A 20,530-nucleotide genomic window follows, 5' to 3' on the forward strand; every position below is an offset into this window, starting at 1 on the left:
AGGAGATGAAATTTACCCTAATATTGTTACTTTGCATAATTTATCAGGAATTTAGTGCAAGCCCAACAATGCAGAATATTTAAGTAGCTGCAAAAAAAACACAACCTGTTAGAGGAACTGAATAGGTTAAAGCAGCATCCTTGCGGGCAATGGGATAATCAAGGCAGACCCATATGAGATTCTGGTCAACGTACTGTCTAGCCCTTTAATCCAATTAGACTATGATTTATTTAATATTCCAGCTACCACAGAAAATTGTAATGAAACATGATAAAAATATCTACTTTGTGATATAAACAAGACAGCTGGCAAAATTGCCAGTGTTTGCATTGTATCTACTTAACACTAAAAGATCACAATTATTTGTAAATAGAAATCACACAAAAATAGATTAGAAAAACATACCATTTTTCCAATCATTGTCAAGTACGGTCCTGCATGTTGATTAACTGCAAAGAAATCCAGAAGCCTCACAAACCAAAATATAATATCTAAGGAGTATATAATCCTTCCAGCAATTTGCAATGACTGATTAGCCCAACGTAAACCAAATCCAACAGCAAACAGAATTATAGCCACAGAATCATTAAAGTTCCAGTATTCTTGGATCCAAACTTTAATCTTCCGGCTGAATTTCCCTGGTTCTGATATTAAGATCTGTGTAAGTAAAGGCAAAGATAAAGATGAAGTCAGGCCAATTCAATACTACCTTTAAGTAAAGTTAATCCTTACAGACAATTTATCTCTTACTTTGGAATTAAAGTGCTGTTATTAACAGGGAATCAGTCAGAGGTAGATATCAAAAACCTATCATATGTAAACACTACTTTATAGAACAGGCAAAATCCTTTTGTAAATGTTTTAATAATTATAAACATAGAAACATAGAAAATAGGTGCAGGAGTAGGCCAGTAGGCCAAACACAGAGAGTATTAGGACAAAAAAAACTTCAAAATATTGCCCGAACAACAATTCAAGAATGTAATTAATCACAACAGAAGGTTATTTATTCTGAAGAACTCATTGGCCTTCCTGCATCAATTAAGTTGTTCTGACAAATTGATTCAGTGAGCAGGTCAATTAACATTTATGAGCTGTGAATTCCCATTAGATTTGATGGCTGCAATAAGTAAAGCAAAATTATGCAAACTGCAATGTTAAAAAGCCAGAAATAGCACGTGAAAACATGGTGATTGCCGCTGAGAAGTATTGTTGATGGTTCATAGCTAAACATAAGGGTTGGAATAAGGGATGAGTGGAAAATAACTGGAGAAAGTCAGTTTCCTTAATTAAAAAAATATAAATATTAACTCTCTGGGACGCTAGTCATTTAATTATTGTCTTCTACCATCTGAATATTATGTTTCCCATACTTCTCTAATAAATGTTGTTCTCATTATTCCCTTGTGCTACAGAAACTTGAAATTGTGGCATACTTGATCACTGTTGCTGGGAAATACTTTACATTGTAAAGGTCAACTCAGCCTCCATCACTCCACTCCTGTGGTGTAACATCTCACCAACAGCAGGAGCAACTAATGACCATTCTTAGTCTGCAGAGCCATCGATAAGGACAATGTTTTCAAATGTAACTGGTTCTGGACTCGGACTTATCTTTTCTTGTCAGGCAAAGGAATTTGAGCTCAGTGAATCTTACAGTCTCAAAATTGAAAATGTCATAAATTGAATTTAAATTTCTTAACTTAAATTTTCAAAATTGAAAAATCTCACAAAGTGCAAAATTGAACAGTTTCTGTTGTGGAGTTGAGCGCTTCCCAGTTTGAAGATGAATTTGATTCATTGTGATCTACTCAGTAATACTTAGGGATATAGGTCTTTCAAATAGAGCTGAAACCCCAACAGATTTTCATTTAAAATATACATTTTAACTGGCACTCAACATTTTTGAGGAAGAACTTGGAACAATAGCTACATTACTTTAGGAGAAGATGTAATATGAATGCTACTGAAAACAGAATTCTGATATCCTGGAAAAGAAATACAAATCCTGTGAAATCTTGGAGTGGAGGACAAGAGATAACTAGCTGGGGCAGATGACTTTGGCAGGAGAGAAAAAGTCTTAGGGAGGCTTGTATATGACACAAAGAGCTCAGTCAAAAGGCTGCAGGCCAATTCACCTCTACCCCATTGCAGAGATTGTCAATTGTCATTACAATGCTGAGAACTATATTCTGCACCCTGTACCTTCCCCTTTGCTCTACTAATTGTACTTGAGTTTGGTTTGATTGTATTTATGTATAGTATTATCTGATATGATAGGATAGCATGCAAAATAAAACTCTTCACTGCACCTCAGTACACGTGACAATAATAAACCTAAACCTAAACTGAAGACATAAATCATCTGTCCAATGGTGTTCTGATTGGAAAAATCCACTTGTGACTCCCTTCTCCATCCCTGGAAACACTAACATGCCCCTCTCACATTGGCAACATTGGCAGCACTGGTAGTGATGGAAAAAGCATGAATTTTAAGTGAGGTACAAATGTCTTCATCAGCATTATAGCCAGAGGAAATGTGTAGGAGGGAACTGCAGATGCTGGTTTAAACCGAGGACAGACACAAAAAGCTGGAGTAACTCAGCGGGGCAGGCAGTATCTCTGGAGAGAAGGAATGAGCGACGTTTCGGGTCGAGACCCTTCTTCAGAGGATGACAAAGAGATAATGGCGAGCTTCACTGCAAACCCACACATACATAGCAGACAAAATGGGAGGAATTCAAAAGTGGACAATTGGCAGACCAAGCAGTCCAGGGCTCAGAGCTTGCAGGGCATGAGTCAATGCAATGTTAAAACTGCAAGATAATTGGCCAATTAATGTCACAGTGGTTTAGTCCTACTTCAATTATGAATACTAAGGACAATTTAGTCCTACAAGCACATGAGAGAACATTTGCAGGTTCAGTGAGCAAATGTGGCGTTAGCATTAATGACCCTCGTATGTACCCTTGAAACATGGTGAACAACCCCTAATTTAGTAGCTAAATGCAAGATTGAGTTGAGCAGGAGCCTAAACGTGCACCATAACACACCATTTGCAACTCATAGGCTTTTGATGGCAACAACATGAACACATCTACATGTATTCTATATCCATTAAGCAGCAGTTATGAGGCAGCAAAATGTGAGGGACCTCAAATCATCCACAACTGCTGGCATCAGGCCACTATCCTCAGGGTATTCCTGCTCGTTGTATGCAGCAATAAAATAGTATTTTCTCATTGTGCCTAGAGTGCAAATACCAGGGTCTCATAAAGAACCTCTGTGAAAAATGTCCTTTCACAGCACATCTGCTGAGAACATTCCATTCCTACACTAAAGGTCAGCGGGAGCATTTTTAGTTGAATCAAACCCGATTGGGATGTGGACAGAAGCTGGATGAGCAAGAAACAGGATTAAAGGAAGAGTGGCAATGGTTTTGTTTTGCATCAGGATAGAAGTATATAATTATTATATAATGATTATAATTAATATAATATTAGGAAAAGGGGAGATGCAACGAGACCTGGGTGTCATGGTACACAAGACATTGAAAGTAGGCATGCAGGTGCAGCAGGCAGTGAAGAAGGCGAATGGTATGTTAGCATTCATAGCAAAAGGATTTGAGTATAGTAGCAGGGAGGTTCTACTGCAGTTGTACAGGGTTTTGGTGAGACCACACCTGGAGTATTGCCTACAGTTTTGGTCTCCAAATCTGAGGAAAGACATTCTTGCTATAGAGGGGATACAGAGAAGGTTCACCAGACTGATTCCTGGGATGTCAGGATTTTCATATGAAGAAAGACTGGATAGACTCGGCTTGTACTCGCTAGAATTTAGAAGATTGAGGGGGGATCTTATAGAAACTTACAAAATTCTTAAGGGGTTGGGCAGGCTAGATGCAGGAAGATTGTTCCCGATGTTGGGGAGGTCCCGAACAAGGGGTCACAGTTTAAGGGGGAATTCCTTTGGGACCGAGATGAGGAAAACATTTTTCACACAGAGAGTGATGAATCGCTGGAATTCTCTGCCACAGAAGGTAGTTGAGGCCAGTTCATTGGCTATATTTAAGAGGGAGTTAGATGTGGCTCTTGTGGCGAAAGGGATCAGGGGGTATGGAGAGAAGGCAGGTACAGGATACTGAGTTGAATGATCAGCCATGATCATATTGAATGGCGGTGCAGGCTCGAAGGGCCGAATGGCCTACTCCTGCACCTATTTTCTATGTTTCTATGTTTCTATGATGTTTGCCAGGGATTTGTGGTCGATCTATTACTTTGTTCAATATATATTAATAGCCTATAGACAGAGCATAATTTCAACATTCAAAGGTTGCATAATGTGTAAATGTAGTAAGAAGGGTGGGCAATAATAGCAGACAACAACTGGGAGATGTAGATTGATGAGATTGTTAGGCTCAAGGTGGATCGAAATTTACTATATGAGTGAAAAAATGATTGATGCCAGACCTTGAACAAATGCAGTTCAAATGGACTTTTGAATGCAATTTTGGAAGGATTGTTTCTTGAAACAAACTGCTCTAAAAGTTAGAAGGAAGGAATTGCAGATACTAGTTTAAGCCAAAGATAAGACACAAAATGATGGACTAACTCAGCTGGTCAGGCAGCATCTCTGGAGAAAAGAAATAGGTGATGTTTCGGGTCAAGATCGTTATTCAGGCTGGGTCTTTTTATAGTGAACAAAAAACTGCATGACATAATTTTTACCATATGATGATTTTTCCACACGTCGGTAGTCGTTGTTGGCTCAAGAGTAACTCGGGAGAGGAACTTGGTACATCACAGAAATGCGAAGTAAACGGCAAACTTAGACATACACGTGGGAACTCGTTTAAACTCGTGAACATAAACTTGGAATCTCGTAGACAACCACGAGTTTGATTTTTTCTTTCACTCGGGATCACTCGTGGGTGGACTCGCACCATGAGACAGGGCCATTACTCCACCCATTTGCCAATCAAACCCCGTCACCTGTATCTATCTATCACTTACCTGGTTTTGTCCTACATCCACCTCTTATCCAGCTTTCTCCCCGCTAGTTGAATAAGCCTGAAGAAAGGTCCCAACCCAAAATGTCACCTATCCATTCCCTCCACAGAGGATACCACTGAGATACTCCAACACTTTGTGTTTTATTCAAGATTCAAGCATCTGCAGTTCCTTTCTGCAAGGAGCAAATTAACATGTATTCACCTCTCTGCCTTTTTCCACAGCAGTTGTGAAAATGTAAATGATGACCATCCATTCTTGGACACTAGGCACGGGCTGCATTTTCACCAACACTGCATAGGTGAACAGCATTAGGAATATCAAGTAGGCAATCTGTAACAATGAAATGAAAAAAAATTATTTTCTTCTGAAACATTAACAAAAATTTCACGCTAAAATATTTTTTGCTGCAATATTTAATTGTTTTCCTCTCTGACAAAAGGGAAAAATACACCTAAATTATCCTTAATGCTGTGATATCAGCCAAAAATAATGTGCAGATGTATTTATCATATTCATATCTGTTTCATGTTTTCTGTGGCAATGAGAAAGTTCAGAATTGTATTTATTGGATGAGAAACATTTCAAATGCAATGAACACAGCAGGTCACCATTTCCATTGTTATGGTGAGTGAGGAAATGTTTAAACCTCACCCATTCATGTCAATCAGCATTGCTGAATTTCTTAATTGCAAAGTAATTAGTAATATACAACAAACCGTGTTGAACCAGAACTTGACTATTGGTGCGTTGTAAAATTCATAGGCTTTTCTCGTCCAAGGCAGACCCCTTTGCCTTGTACCAATGGTCTCATCTCGACTTTCTTTGGATTGTTCTGTTCCTTTTTCTGGGTCATAATCCATCTTTTTTTAAGAAAAAATAAAAATCACTCTGTTGTTGACTATTAAATAGATATTAAAGATATCTGACTGCCTGATACACCTCAAAGTGTAAACAAGGTACTATATATATTGGTAAACAAAAAAAGATACAAAGTGCTGGAGTAACTAAGCAGATTCCAGGGATGCTGCCTGACACGCTGAGTTACTCTAGCACTTTATTTATTGTTATGTAAACTAGATACTTGCTTAGATGGTTGTTAAACCTACTTTTAGTACACCTAATTAGGTCCTCTGTGTTAAAAAAAAAAGTGAAAAAATCCTTATGCAATTCTCTTACGATGTAAATATTCAGTCGGACTTTTTCAGTAACACTGGTAAAGAGCGTTCACGTCGCGGCCCTGTTTCAACCAATCTTTCCACCACCACGCACAAGACGCACAAGAAGCGCAAGACAGACACCATTGTGCAGATGCCGAGAAGTGTGTTCAGCCCTTGCTGAACAACTTCTAATCTTGTGTGTGGACTCGATAAGAAGAAGAAGTAACACTGGTGATTTGAGAAAGTATTTAAGAAAACTTTTGTTAATGTTAAGATTGTTTCTCAATATTTATTCAATTATGGTAACCTGACGAAATTTTACTCATGTAGCTGAAAACAGGTTTATCTGTGAGTAAACATATTTATTTGATAATGTCTATAAATTTGACATAGATGGAAAAATCAGTTGGATACAATTATTAGTTGTGAAAAGATCCAGAGAACAAATAGATTTTAAAGCTTTTAAAAGACGTTAGGTAGCACTGAAAAGTAATAACTTTAAAAATTTATTTTTGGTGGCTTGCTAAAAGCATATTTATCAGGAAATCACCAAGATGACTATTTCAATTAGAGGCACGACCACTTTTGGGGTAAGAATGGATTCCAACATAACGTTTTTCAACCAATACGAAATGGCTACACTGGATGTGTATGGAGCTTGAAATTCTACAATATTTTGCAATGGTTTGTTAATAACAGTTAAAATGAGTAGCAAAGTTCGATACAACACAACAGAAATTCAAAGCCAAGGTGAAGTTAACCCACTAACTTACAGGAGGCTGTTCATCCTTGCCAGAATTGGAGTTTTGAAAACTGTACTGCCGAGCGAACTGGTGCGATTCCTGAGACTGGGGGATGTGGGACATTTCAGCCCTGCTCTTAAACTCCAACATCAGAATGCTGGGAGGCAGAAGAATGCTCAGGATGACCTGGCAATTAAATAAGTCACATTAGAAGCATGAAATTACAAAATAACCCCTGCATAGCTTGCCATCAAACCCATAGTTACTGGAATGTACTCTTTATTTGATAAATCGGTATTGTCAGCTTTGTTGGAGTACAGCTAACCTTTGTGAAAGCAGGAACATCATCAATATCACAGATAAAAATAACACATTTTGCATGTTGGGGATATTTACATTCAATCGTTAATTTTTTTTATCATTAAATGTATAGTAAATGTTAATAGTTTACTGATTTAACAAACTGAAGCAACATATCTAGAGGCCATTTAACCTATCTTATTGAGTATAAAATCTCATTACCATTTCAATATTAACATTTAAAACAATATCACGTAGTCATAGAGTCACAGAGTCATAGACATAGAGTGATACAGTGTGGAAACTTGCCCACATCAGCCAACAATGTCCCAGATACACTAGTCCCACCTGCCTGCGCTAGGTCCATATCCCTCCAAATCTGTCCTATCCATGTACCTGTCTAACTGTTTCTTAAATGATGGGATAGTCCCAACTTCAACTACCTCCTGTGGCAGCTAGTTCCATACATCCACCACCCTATAAAAAGTTATCTATAAAAAGTTACATAAAAAGTCTATAAAAAGTTATCTCCTTGAACACAATAGTGGTTCAGATCACAAACCACAATATTTTAATTAACATAAAGCATATATGCTTACATAAACTACGGACCATCATAAAAGCATCTGCCAGAAGAATCACAAAGTAACCAAAAATCTATGTGAGTTTAACATTCTGAAGTGCATCAGTGGAATCACTCAGCTATTGTGTGACTTTAATTCCAATTGACTAATTTGCATTCTAATAGCAGCACACAATCATCGAATCACAGAAAAACACATCACAAAAGGCGACCATTCAGCTCATTATGCCCTCACTGGATAAAAGATGAACTACCCAAACATATTCTGCTTTCCAACACAAGGTCGGTGGCCTCGAAGGCTATGACTCTTCAAGTGCTTTTCAATGTGATAAGAGTTTCTGCCTCTACCATCCTTTCAGGCAGTGAGAAGGTATTTCTTCTTCTTTAATCCTACTTCATCCATATTTACATCCATGCCACTTTTTTTCTAAACCCCTCAGCTAAGGGAAACAGTCTTTCCCATTTAATCTGTCTAAGCTCCCCGGCATTAAGTCAAGTTGAGTTTGTTGGCACATGGTGAGGAACTGATACAAGGAAAATCCTGCGTGCAGCAGCAACATACGCACATAGACTCAGACAACACACAAAAACATACATTATATATAAATTATACATATGTTACACATAAATTCTACAAAACAACGAAAATAAAAAGACGCAAAAATTCAATTGGTAAACATCCATAATAGTGCAAGAGGTACATGCAGTGTTCCTTTGCTGAGGTAGAATTAGGCTTGTGTAGGTGGTTGCAGGAAAGTAGCTGTTCCTGAACCTGGTGGTGTGGGACTTCAACCTTCCGTATCTCATGCCCAATGGTAGCAATGGGAAAAGGCTGGGTCTGGAGGGTGGATAATGCTTTCTTGAGGGAGCACTTCATATAGATGGCTTTGATGGTAGGCAGGACTATGCCTGTGATGGATTGGGCTAAGCCCACTACCCTCTGCAGCCTGTTGCATTCCATTGCATTGAAATTGCCACACAAATCCATTTGTAGAAGTTTGTTACAGTATTCATTGACATGCTGTATCTCTTTAAACTTCTAAAATAAATGTCGAGGTACTTGTACCCCTCAACCTCCTCAGTTCCAAAGAAATTAACCGTGTCCTTTCAAATCTTTCCTCATAGCTACAACTTCTCAGCCCTGGCAACATGTGTAAATCCCTTCTGCACCTTCTCTAGTCTGAACAAATCTTGAGTGTGATAATGAATCTCTCACCATTTCCAGCCAGCTCATCAGCTCCCACTGTGATTTATTGGATTTGACTTTGCTTTTGGATGGGTTTAGACCTTTTGATCATTTTAGATGCTCAAACTCTTGAATCAAGGACACAATCCCATGATTCAACATTTGTTTAAAAACAATGGCCACCCAAGTATTAAACAGACAGGGTGGGAGAAATAACATGGCAGAATAGTTTAGGTCATCAGTAATTATCAGGTTCCAAGGTATGGGACCTCTGATTTGGAACAATGTGAGAAACCAAGGTACACAAAATTGCTTAAAACTTATCACGATAGTTATGCATAAATATTTAAGTAAACTCAGCAAAATGGATGACATCCAAATGGTAAAAGACATTTGGATAGGTACATGGATAAGAAAGGTTTAGAGGGATATAGGCCAAATGCAGGCTGGCAAGACTAGAGTAGATGTTCAAGAAGGAACTGCAGATGCTGGAAATTCGAAGGTAGACAAAAATGCTGGAGAAACTCAGCGGGTGCGGCAGCATCTATGGAGTGTAGGAAATAGGCAACGTTTCAGGCCGAAACCCTTCTTCAGACTGATGCAGGGTGGAGGGGGCGGGAAGAAGAAAGGAAGAGGATGAGCCAGAGGGCTGAGGAGAGAGCTGAGAAGGGGAGGAGACAGCAAGGGCTACCGGAAATTGGAAAAGTCAATCTTCAGGCCATTGGGATGCAGACTGCCCAAGCGGAATATGAGGTGCTGCTCCTCCAGTTTCCGGTGGTGCTCACTCTGGCAATGGAGGAGGCCCAGGACAGAAAGGTCAGATTCGGAATGGGAGGGGGAGTTGAAGTGCTGAGCCACAGGGAGATCAGGTTGGTTATTGCGGACCGAGCGGAGGTGTTCGTCGAAACGATCGCCAAGCCTACGCTTGGTCTCACCGATGTAGATCAGCTGACATCTAGAGCAGCGGATGCAATAGATGAGATTGGAGGAGGTGCAGGTGAACCTCTGTCGCACCTGGAACCACTGCTTGGGTCCTTGAAAGGAGTTGAGGGGGGAAGGTAAGGCGACACGTGTAGCATCTCTTGCAAGGGAAAGTGCCCGGGGAGGGGGTGGTGCGGGTGGGAAGGGAAGAATTGACCAGGGAGTTACGGAGGGAGCGGTCTTTGCGGAAAGCAGACACGGGGGGAAATGGGAAGATGTGGCGAGTGGTGGGGTCACGTTGGAGGTGGCGAAAGATGGGGCATCTTGATCAACGTGGCAAGTTGGGCCAAAGGCCCTCTTTCCATGCTGTGTGACTTTGATAATATAAGAAAAATAAAGGTGAAATACTGAGGAAGAAGCTGCTATAGACATTCTTCACAAGTAAATACTGTGTATAAAAACGATTGGAAAATTCCCAATGTTTTATCAGACTCAATTAGAAGCATTGTCCTGGATGAAAAAAATGACAGATTAGTTTCTACACAAGGTAAAATATGGAGTGTAACTAAAGCACCTTTAGAAACGAAATAAGTTCTTGAACATTATATGACAGTCTCTTGGAGTCTTTAGACTTTAGACAGCGCAAAAACAGGTCCTTCAGCCCATGCAGTGAGCAGCGAAATTCGATCAACCATACACTAACCTGCACACATTAGGGACAATTTATACACCTTACCAAAACCAAATAACCTACAAACCTGTACGTCTTTGGAGTGTGGGAGGAAATCAGAGCAGTCAGAGAAAACCCACACAGTCACAAGGAAAACGTACAAACTCGGTTCAGACAGCACCCGTAGTCAGGATTGAACCTGGGTCTCTGGAGCTGTAAGGTGACAACTCCGCCATTGTGCCAGTGTACCACCCAACAGTCCTCTGGGTTAATATCAAAATTAGGCTATTTTAACAACATGGTGGACTTCTTCGAGTCCACAAGGCACAAGACTAGGCATAAAGAGCAATCTTTACCTTAAACCATGAGTTTTTCCTCATATTCAGGCGTCCCATCCAGATGTCAGTTAGGAGCATTTGAGTGCATGTGTGGGAAACAAAGGGCCGAAGGCCTGATGACACGGCCAGCTTCAGACAAGTGGAGTTGCTCCAGTTCTTCAGCTCGTAGGTCAGCAACTTCATGGCCATCCGCTCATTCTGTTTAAATGCTTGGTCTAAAACATCCACAGCAAGTTGGCCGAATTCCCTAACAGGTAAAGACATTCACACATGAAAGCAAATAATGTAATTTCATTGTAACAATTAAAATATTTGCTTCTCTGAAAAGCAATGCAGTCTTTAGAAAAAAATTAGCATAACACATTTCATGCATTTTTAGCAATATTGCCATGAATGTTATTTGAAATAAGCAGAGTGTGCAAGACATCACAAGATGGACAAGGATTCTCTGAATGCTTTGCAGTGTGGATGATGTTTAATATGCTGGCATGGTAGCACAGTGGTAGAGTTGCTGTCTTACAGCGCCAGAGACCCTGGGTCAATTGTGACCACGGGTGCTGTCTGTACAGAGCTTGCACGTTCTCCACATGACCGCTTGGGTTTTCTCTGGGTGTTCCGGATTCCTCATACATTCCAAAATCGTTCAGGTTTGTAGATTAAGTGGCTTTGGTAAAATTGTAAATTGTCTCTAGTGTGTAGGATAGTGCTGGTGTACAGGGAGATCGCTGGTCGGTGCAAACTCAGTGGGCTGAAGGTCCTGTTTCCGAACTGTATCTCTAAAATTATGCTGGCGCACTTACTTCCTAACAACCAGCAGGTGCGAAAACCCAAGTCACCCGTCTCACGATTTTAATCCTATTCTGACATTTTAGGTTTTTCCTGTCAGCTGGAGCTCAGCCTGGAGCTGCAAGACAACGTCATTTCTACTTGTGTCGGATGGAACAGCATTTGCTGGTTTAAACTGAAGATAGACACATCTGGAGAGAAGGAATGGGTGATGTTTCGGGTCGAGACCCTTCTTTCCACTTAGAGTCATAGAGTGATACAGTGTGGAAACAGGCCCTTCGACCCAACTCGCGCACACCGACCAACAATGTCCCAGCTACACTAGTTCCACTTGCCTGCGCTTGGTCCATATCCCTTCAAACCTGTCCTATCCATGTACCTGTCTGACTGTTTCTTAAACTATGGGATAGTCCCAACCTCAACTACCTCCTCTGGCAGCTTGTTCCATACACCCACCACCCTTTGTGTGAAAAAGTTATCCCTCGGATTCCTATCAAATCTTTTCCCCTTCACCTTGAACCTATGTCTTCTAGTCCTCGATTCCCGTACTCTGGGCAAAAGACTCTGTGCATCTACCCGATCTATTCCTCTCATGATCTTTATATGATTCACCTTTATATGATCACCCCTTATCCTCCTGCGCTCCATGGAGTAGAGACCCAGCCTACCCAACCTCTCACTGTAGCTCACACCCTCTAGTCCTGACCACATCCTCGTAAATCTTTTCTGAACTCTTTCAAGCTTGACAATATCTTTCCTATAACATGGTGGCCAGAACTGAATATCTTTCCTATAACATGGTGCCCACAACATCTTATACAACTGCAACATGACCTCCCAACTTCTATACTCAATACTCTGAATGATGAAGGCCAAAGTGCCAAAAGCCTTTTTGACCACCCTGTCTACCTGCGACTCGACCTTCAAGGAACCGTGCACCTGTACACCTGGATCCCTCTGCTCTACAACACTACCCAGAGGCCTAGCATTTACTGTGTAGGTCCTGCCCTTGTTCGACATCCCAAAATGCTCCTCATACTTCTCTGTATTAAATTCCATCAACCATTCCCCCGCCCACCTGGCCAATCAATCCAGATCCTGCTGCAATCATTCACAACCATCTTCACTGCCTGCAAAAGCACTAACTTTTGTATCATCAGCAAACTTGCTAATCTTGCCCCGTATGTTCTCATCCAAATCATTGATGTAGATGACAAACAGTAACGGGCCCAGCACCGAACCCTGAGGCACACCACTAGTCACACACATCGAGTCTGAGAAGCAACCTTCCATCATCACCCTCTGCTTCCTTCCATGGAGCATCCTGGCTCCCAAACAGGAGTGACTGAAGGGCAAGCCTTCTCCAGCTCTGAACTAACCCAAGGGATCCTAGGGGTTCAGAACTGAATGGTCACTTTGAATTCAAATGAGGAAACAAACTAGGAAACAATGACACAAAAACAGCAAGCAAACTATCGTGCTCCAGCTGTATGGCCTTTGCATTCTAATTCGAAGCATTGACTAAAAAAAAGGGCAAGAAACTGGTAATGTTACTTTCTGAAGATAGGCACAGGATGCTGCTGTAATTCAACAGGTCATGCAGAATCTCTGGAGAAAATGGATAGGTGACGTTTTAGGTTGGGACTTCAGCTAATCTCCATCCCTCAAAGCTGAAGAATGGTCCCTACCTGAATCGTCACCTATCTTCTGCAGTTGTATAGGGCTTCTTCAACAGTTGTATAGGGTTCTGGTAAGGCCACATCTGGAGTATTGTGTACAGTTTTGGTCTCCTAATTTGAGGAAGGACATCCTTGTGATTGAGACAGTGCAGCGTAGGTTCACAAGATTGATCCCTGGGATGGTGGGACTGTCATATGAGGAAAGATTGAATAGACTAGGCTTGTAATCACTGAAGTTTAGAAGGATGAGGGGGGATCTTATAGAAACATATAAAATTATAAAAGGACTGGACAAGCTAGATGCAGGAAAAATGTTCCTAATGTTGGGCGAGTCCAGAACCAGGGGCCACAGTCTTAGAAAAAAGGGGAAGCTATTTAAGACTGAGGTGAGAAAAAACCTTTTCACCCAGAGAGTTGTGAATTTGTGGAATTCCTTGCCACAGAGGGCAGTGGAGGCCAAGTCACTGGATGGATTTAAGAGAGAGTTAGATAGAGCTCTAGGGCTCTATGGTGGAATCAAGGGATATGGGGAGAAGGCAGACACGGGTTATTGATTGGGGACGATCACCCATGATCACAATGAATGGCAGTACTGGCTCGAAGGTCCGAATGGCCTCCTCCTGCACCTATTTTCTATGTTTCTATGTTTCTATCCATTTTCTCCAGAGATGTTCCTGATCCTCGAGTTGCTCGAGCATTTTTTGTCAATCTTTGATATAAACCTGCATCTGCAGTTCCTTTTTATTAGTTCAGTTTAGTTTATTTCCACATGGAAAAGATGGGATTGAACCCGGGACTCTGGAGCTGTGAGGCAGCAGCTCTACCAGCTGTGCCACTGTGCGGCCCCTTCTCTTGTAATTTCATCAGAAGAACTGCAGTAACACCAGAAATATTAGGTCAAGGTATCAGTGCCCTTCATCTACTGTAGTTAAGACCAAAGATTATGTGTTCACGTTGAACTCAAGAGCATTTTAGTGGCACTTCAGGAGCAGAGGTGCCATTATTGAGTTAAGATATTAGATTGAGGCGTAATGTTAAACATGCACCATTCAATTAAGAGTGGGTCAGTCTTTCCTGGTATTTGTTAAAATCAGTGTTTTTCAGACTTTTTGGCATTTAGAGATACAGCACGGAAACAAGCCCTTCGGCCCACTGGGTCTACGCCGACCAGCGATGACCCCATGCACTAGCACTATCCTACTATACACTTGGGACAATTTACATTTTTTAGCCAATTAACCTAGAAACCTGAATGTCTTTGAAGTGTTGAAAACTGGAGCACCGGGAGAAAACCCACATGGTCACTGGGAAAACGTACAAACTCCATACAATCAGGACCCATAGTCAGGATCGAACCCCGCTGAGTTACTCCAGCATTTTGTGTCAATATTCAGTCTATCTGCAGTTCCTTCCTACACAAATAAAATCCAAGTATTTTATTTATTTCAGATGGGACATAAACTAACTCTGAGGAGGCAAGGGACTGCAGATGCTGGAATCTGGACCAAAAAAAACAAACTGCTAGAGGAACTCTGGGAGTAGAACAGCATCTGTTCATGGGGTAATGAAACTGTCAATGTTTCGGGTCAAGAAATTGCATTTGGATAATCTGTCCTGGTGCAGGGTCCTGACCAAAAACCTTGGCAATTTCTCCCCCCCCCCCCTCCCCCCACAAATGTTGCTCGACTCTGTGAATTTCTCCAGCCGTTTGTTTAATTTTTTCTGTTAACCTAACTAGGATGCTGATATTTGGGGGGATAAAATTATGTTCCCAGCTGTTGCAAATTTAACAATCACAGAGGAACCCCAGTGAGCTTGTGCTCCATCACTGGGCTTGAGATGGAGAACAACAGCCAAGCACAGAGGAGAAAGAGTTCATTGTGGAGCTCATCCAGTCTATTTAAGATTTGCGCAATCGTGCAGGAACCTCAAATCTGTGAGCAATTATGGGGGCAACACATGGAACATAGAACTTAGAAAAAATCAGCACAGGAGCAGGCCCTTCATCCACCATGTCTGCTCCGAACATGATCCCAAGCTAAACTAACCTCCTCTGCCTGCACATGATCATGTTCCCCCCATTCCCTGCATATCTGCATGTCTATCTGAAAGCTTCTTAAACATCACTATTGTATCCACTACCACCCCCAACTGTGCGTTCCGGTCACCCACCACCTTCTGCGCAAAAAACTTGCCCCGCACTTCTCCTTGAAACTTTGTCCCTTTCACCATAAAGCTATGCCCTCTGTACATTGATATTTCTACCATAGGAGACAGTGAGACAGAGTCCCATGTGCTTGATAGACTACCCTATCTGTGCCTTTCATTTTATGTGTTTCTATTAGGTCTCCCTCAGCCTCCGACGAGAGATACCACTGAGACTTTGCAAGTTCCTTCTGGATCTTCATCTTAATTCATAGCCATTTCAGTGCATTAGCTGAGTTGAGTTTAGTTTATTGTCACTTGTACTGAGTTACAGTGAAAAACTTTACCTCGGTACACATGACAATAAACTAAACTCAACTCAACTAATTCAATGAAATTTGCTATGAATTAAGATGAAGGAATACAAGAAGGAACTTGTGTTATCCCAGTGCTATCACACGTCAGCTGAGGGGAGGCTCTAGATAGCGTAGTCAATCATTAAAGCTGTTAAAGATGAAAGTAAAAGTAAATAATCTTACTTGGAATATTGCTTTAGCTGTTCTGAGGTATCCTCCATCATGGTACTCTGCTTAGCCTCATGAGCCATTGCTCTGTACAGTTTGCAGGCCACCAATGCCTTTGCCGTGGCTTCTTCACCATGTTGCCAGAAGAACAAGGCCATCCGCTGCCGTTTCATCAGCACCGCCCACACCAGCAGGTCATTATAGGGGTAAATGAAGCCTGCAGAATCGTGATCCTCTGAAAATCTTAGATCATCCTTTTGCTTCTTTTTTGACTTACAAAGCGAAACAGATTTATCCTGTAAAAGTCAACATGGCAGCGACAATAAATAAAGATCAGCAAGTTTAAGAAAGAACTGCAGATGCTGGAAAAATCGAAGGTAGACAAAAATGCTGGAGAAACTCAGCGAATGAGTTCAGCTGTTAGTAAGGACACAGTTGAAGTACTGTGTAAATTCTGGATCCCTGTTAAGTTCTGGTTATCCTGAAGTTTAAAAAAAAGTGATTAATCAGAGTTTCTGATCCTGTTAAACTAAACTAACCAAAAGATGTGGCAGGATTTCTGTAGAGAACACTATTCCATTTGGAATGAAACTCATAGATGTTTTCCTGTTGTTCAATTGCCCAGTAATAAAAATTTGTCCTCTCTATTTCCAACCTGCTTTTTAATTCAAGATCAGCGGCAATTAATAACAATGGTGATTTATAACAATGCAATCTCAGTTGTATGATTGCAGCACTGGTCAGCTGCTCATTAAGTACATGAGTTCTTTTCTTTTTTTGACCGCTGCAAGCTTGTCCAAAATTTTCCAATGTTTCACCGTGCAAATCCAAAATCAGGGCCCAGGAATGGCCCAGGATTGATTTCCCCTTCCAGTATTCCAATCACATACTTCACACAAGCATCCAAGTTATTGGGCTTCTCGAGGCAGTGCTTAAAACAATAATTAGGCACTGTTTCCCTTCAGCTGGCCCTTCATGTTCTGGGTGGACAGAGGTTCAAATGCAATTAGGCCCCAGACAATTTTTTGTAGGTGTCTGTACACTTTAGACACTAGAGATACAGCATGGAAACAGGTCCTTCGGCCCACCGTGGCTACGCCGACCAGCGATCCCCTTACACTAGCACTATCCTACACACAAGGGACAATTTACAATTTTACGGGAGCCAATTAGCCTACAAACCTGTATGTCTTTGGAGTGGGGGAAGAAATTTGAGCACCCAAGGAGAACGCAGGTGGTCACAGGGAGAAGATACATACTCCATACAGACAGCTCCTGTAATCAGGATTGAACTCAGGTCCCTGGCACTGCAAGGCAGCAACTTTACCGCTGCGCCACCATGCGAGCCCAATTTATCACTACCCAATTCCAGCCCATTTCATTAGAGGCCACAGTGAACTGCCATATGCAAGAAGCAGCTCACTGGCCCAATGAAAATTCATGCACTATCCATAGATTTAATATCCCAACAGGTTGAAACAGGTGGAAAACTATAGGGCCAGCTTCAGAAAAACATGTTGCTGATGAGGAGCCTTGCCGAGCAAGAGCCTTGTCAAGCAAGCAGTTGCGGAGGGGCTAATAACAGAGCCCCTCCGCAACTCCTGAATTGCATTCAGGACATTTACAGCTAATTAACACTAGTCCAATACAGCACTTTACATGAATTCAAGGAAGTATAACAGACAAATGTTGATAGACACAAAATGCTGGAGCAACTCAGCGGGACAGGCAGCATCTCTGGATAGAACGATTAGGTGACGTTTCGTGGTCAAGACCCTTCTACAGACTGAGCGTCAGGGGAATGGGAGTTACAGAGATAAGGAAGTGTAAACGATCAAAATGTTGATGTATCCACAATGATTTAACTATTGATATCTGTTTTTGTATTTCATAAAAGCATTATGAACACTAGTAGGGTTTGAACTGCATTCGACGAGCGACCACATTTTTAGATATCGTAACATTTGAGGGTGGCACAGTGGCGCAGCGGTAAAGTTGCTGCCTTACAACGCTAGAGACCCGGGTTAGATCCTGACTATAGGTGCTGTCTGTACGGAATTTGTACGTTTTTCCTGTGACCATGTGGGTTTTCTCTGGGTGTTCCACTTTACAGGTTATCTGGCTTCTGTAATTTGTCCCTAGTGTGTAGGATTGAACTGGCATATGGGTGACCGCTGGTTGGCGCGGGCACGTGGGCCTATTTCCACATTGTATCTCTAAACTAAACAAAAAGGTGTACTAAATTCACAGGAGTGGCCAAATTGACAACAAACATTTCCGTAAAGCAGAGCTTTGTTAAGTTTTACAAAGAACCAATGAAATCAGTCAAAATTGTCAAGAACACAAAAATCTCTTTACAGCTTTTGTTTATGTGGTAAAATGTCACCGAACATTTTGTCGGAGCTAATAACTTTCTCAATTACCCATTATATGACCTACATCAAGATTTAAACTTAAGACAATAAATAAATTAAAAGATATCCTGAATATTATGATCTTGAGGTGCTTATTTACGATTGGAGAAGATTTACATCTTCAACACAAACACACTCCATAGCATGCTTCGAAGTATAATTATAGAACGTTGTACCTTGCGTTTGTATGGTTGGGCTGTTCGAATGAACTGGGAGTGTAGCCTCTGCTCACCACTGCCCATTCTGGAAGCTTGTTCTCTGTTCAGGTTCCAGCTTTGAGTGAAACTGGTTACACCAATCCGGTCAACTCGCTATGGAAAATATTAGTGTGTATTAGTAATGTTTCTGCAAATAAACTGACAATATTCATGATTATATTACTTCCACGTAATTTAATGAAGAAAAATTAAAAGCCTATCCTTACATATGAATACGTTGTAAGTCCCATCTGCAGATTGGGAGGTAGGAATGATGAGAGAATAAACAGATATTCACAGTGATTTCCTCACAAAACTGATACCATTGCCAGTCAGGAGGTTGAGTCTCCTTAGTCAGTAGACTAAGGGGAAAATGCTGAAGTGGACACTTAGATTCAATGTTGCGAGTTGCAATCCAAGTTTGAATTCAAATTAAGGAGGTCAATGAACTTGACTAATGGGCCTGTCCCACTTAGGCGACTTTTTAGGCGACTGCAGGAGACGATGCAGTCGCCACATGTTCGCGGGGGGTTGCCGGGGAGTCGCCTTCATGGTCGCGACGAGTTCCCGCATTCTGGGGACTAGTCACAGCCTCATTATGGTCGCTGCAAATTTTTCAATATGTTGAAAAATTAGCGGCGACCAGAATGAAGCCGCCATGGAGAGTAGCGAGAATTCTCGAGCCGTAGGTGGGTCATCAGGTCCTAATGGGTTCCTAATGAGGTCGAAGATTCTCGGAGGTTCTCGTAGATTGGTGCCGGTGCTGACGGGTGAATTTCATTGGCTCATTGGGGAAAAAAAAGGTAAGCAGTAGTTTTCAGAACCAAGGATATCCGACCGGTAATGTTAAATGTCCGCCGAGCTTCACAGCCGTTTATCTCTGGCTTCAGAAAAGTTGTCTCCACTCCTTCTCTCCCCTTCTCCCCTCCCCCCACCCCCTCCCCCCACCACTTTAAGGGACTTACCGTACACTGTGCTTTAGCCGTTTTAATTACAGCGCCAACCTTCCTGTTCATCGCAGTGTGTGTCCGCATCACCTTGACTTTGCACTCTGTGAACTATTTAGACAGCGCTCCCCCGCTTGCCCTGTCCCCCGCCTGCATAACAGGCTGTTGTAGGAAGTGATGTGTTTGTGTGTGCATGACAGTCGCCGGCAGTCCGCTGAAAAATCGCCTAAGTGGGACAGGCCCATTAGCGTTTTTATGTGTATGTATGCATGTATGTGTATATATTAGTTTAGTTTATCTTCCTATGAACACCGAGATACAGTGAAAAGCTTTTATTTGTGTGCTATCCAAACAAAGTAAAGACTACACATGATTACATTCAAGCCATATATACTGTATATACATACACAATTAACTTTGTCTTTACTACATTGTTTACTATGTTTACATATTCTGTTTTGTTGCTGCAAGTAAGAATTTCATTATTCTATTTGGGACATATGATAAAAAAAACACTCTTGATTCTTGACCTGCCCACAGGTTTTGCAAGGAGCGTTTTCATACTCACGATATCAGTTCAAGAGGATGGTCTGACACCCTCAGGCAGTAGCTTTTAAAATGTTTGACAATTTTAAAAGACTTTTCAAATCATTTCAAGTCTTATTTATAAACTCACTCTTTTGAATTGTTAATTTAGTTTGCTGTTAAATATTTGAGCGTTTGGAAAAGTGTTAATAACAAGGTTTGAGAGTTTGGAAAATGTTTCCAAATAGAGAATGCTCAGCAGGTCGGGCAACATCTGGTGATGGGTGTACAGAGTTTTTTTTTGTTAGAGGAAGGATGGAGAGAACATCAAATGTCTGTGAAAAGAGACTGCATGATGCAAGTGGTGGGTACTAGGTGTGAGAGGATGATTATGCCTCATTAA

At 41.4% G+C, this 20,530-nt stretch overlaps 1 protein-coding gene across 2 annotated transcripts in view; it reads right to left on the minus strand.

The window, feature by feature from the left end:
• Positions 1-20,530, minus strand: part of trpm6 (transient receptor potential cation channel subfamily M member 6) — a 128,012-nt gene that overhangs the window by 66,649 nt on the left and 40,833 nt on the right. For both annotated transcript variants that reach the window (XR_004411346.1, XM_033017558.1), the window contains exons 15-21: positions 18,635-18,769; positions 16,060-16,340; positions 10,929-11,157; positions 6,943-7,098; positions 5,729-5,872; positions 5,214-5,342; positions 406-657 (exon numbers count right to left, since the gene is read on the minus strand). Coding sequence is in view for 1 of the 2 variants with exons in the window: in XM_033017558.1 (XP_032873449.1) it covers positions 406-657; positions 5,214-5,342; positions 5,729-5,872; positions 6,943-7,098; positions 10,929-11,157; positions 16,060-16,340; positions 18,635-18,769 (1,326 nt within the window). In the remaining variant the exon portion in view is untranslated. The remainder of the gene's footprint in view (positions 1-405; positions 658-5,213; positions 5,343-5,728; positions 5,873-6,942; positions 7,099-10,928; positions 11,158-16,059; positions 16,341-18,634; positions 18,770-20,530) is intronic.

Source organism: Amblyraja radiata, chromosome 3 (assembly GCF_010909765.2).
Source record: "Amblyraja radiata isolate CabotCenter1 chromosome 3, sAmbRad1.1.pri, whole genome shotgun sequence".
In the NCBI taxonomy this organism is placed as follows: Eukaryota; Metazoa; Chordata; class Chondrichthyes; order Rajiformes; family Rajidae; genus Amblyraja; species Amblyraja radiata.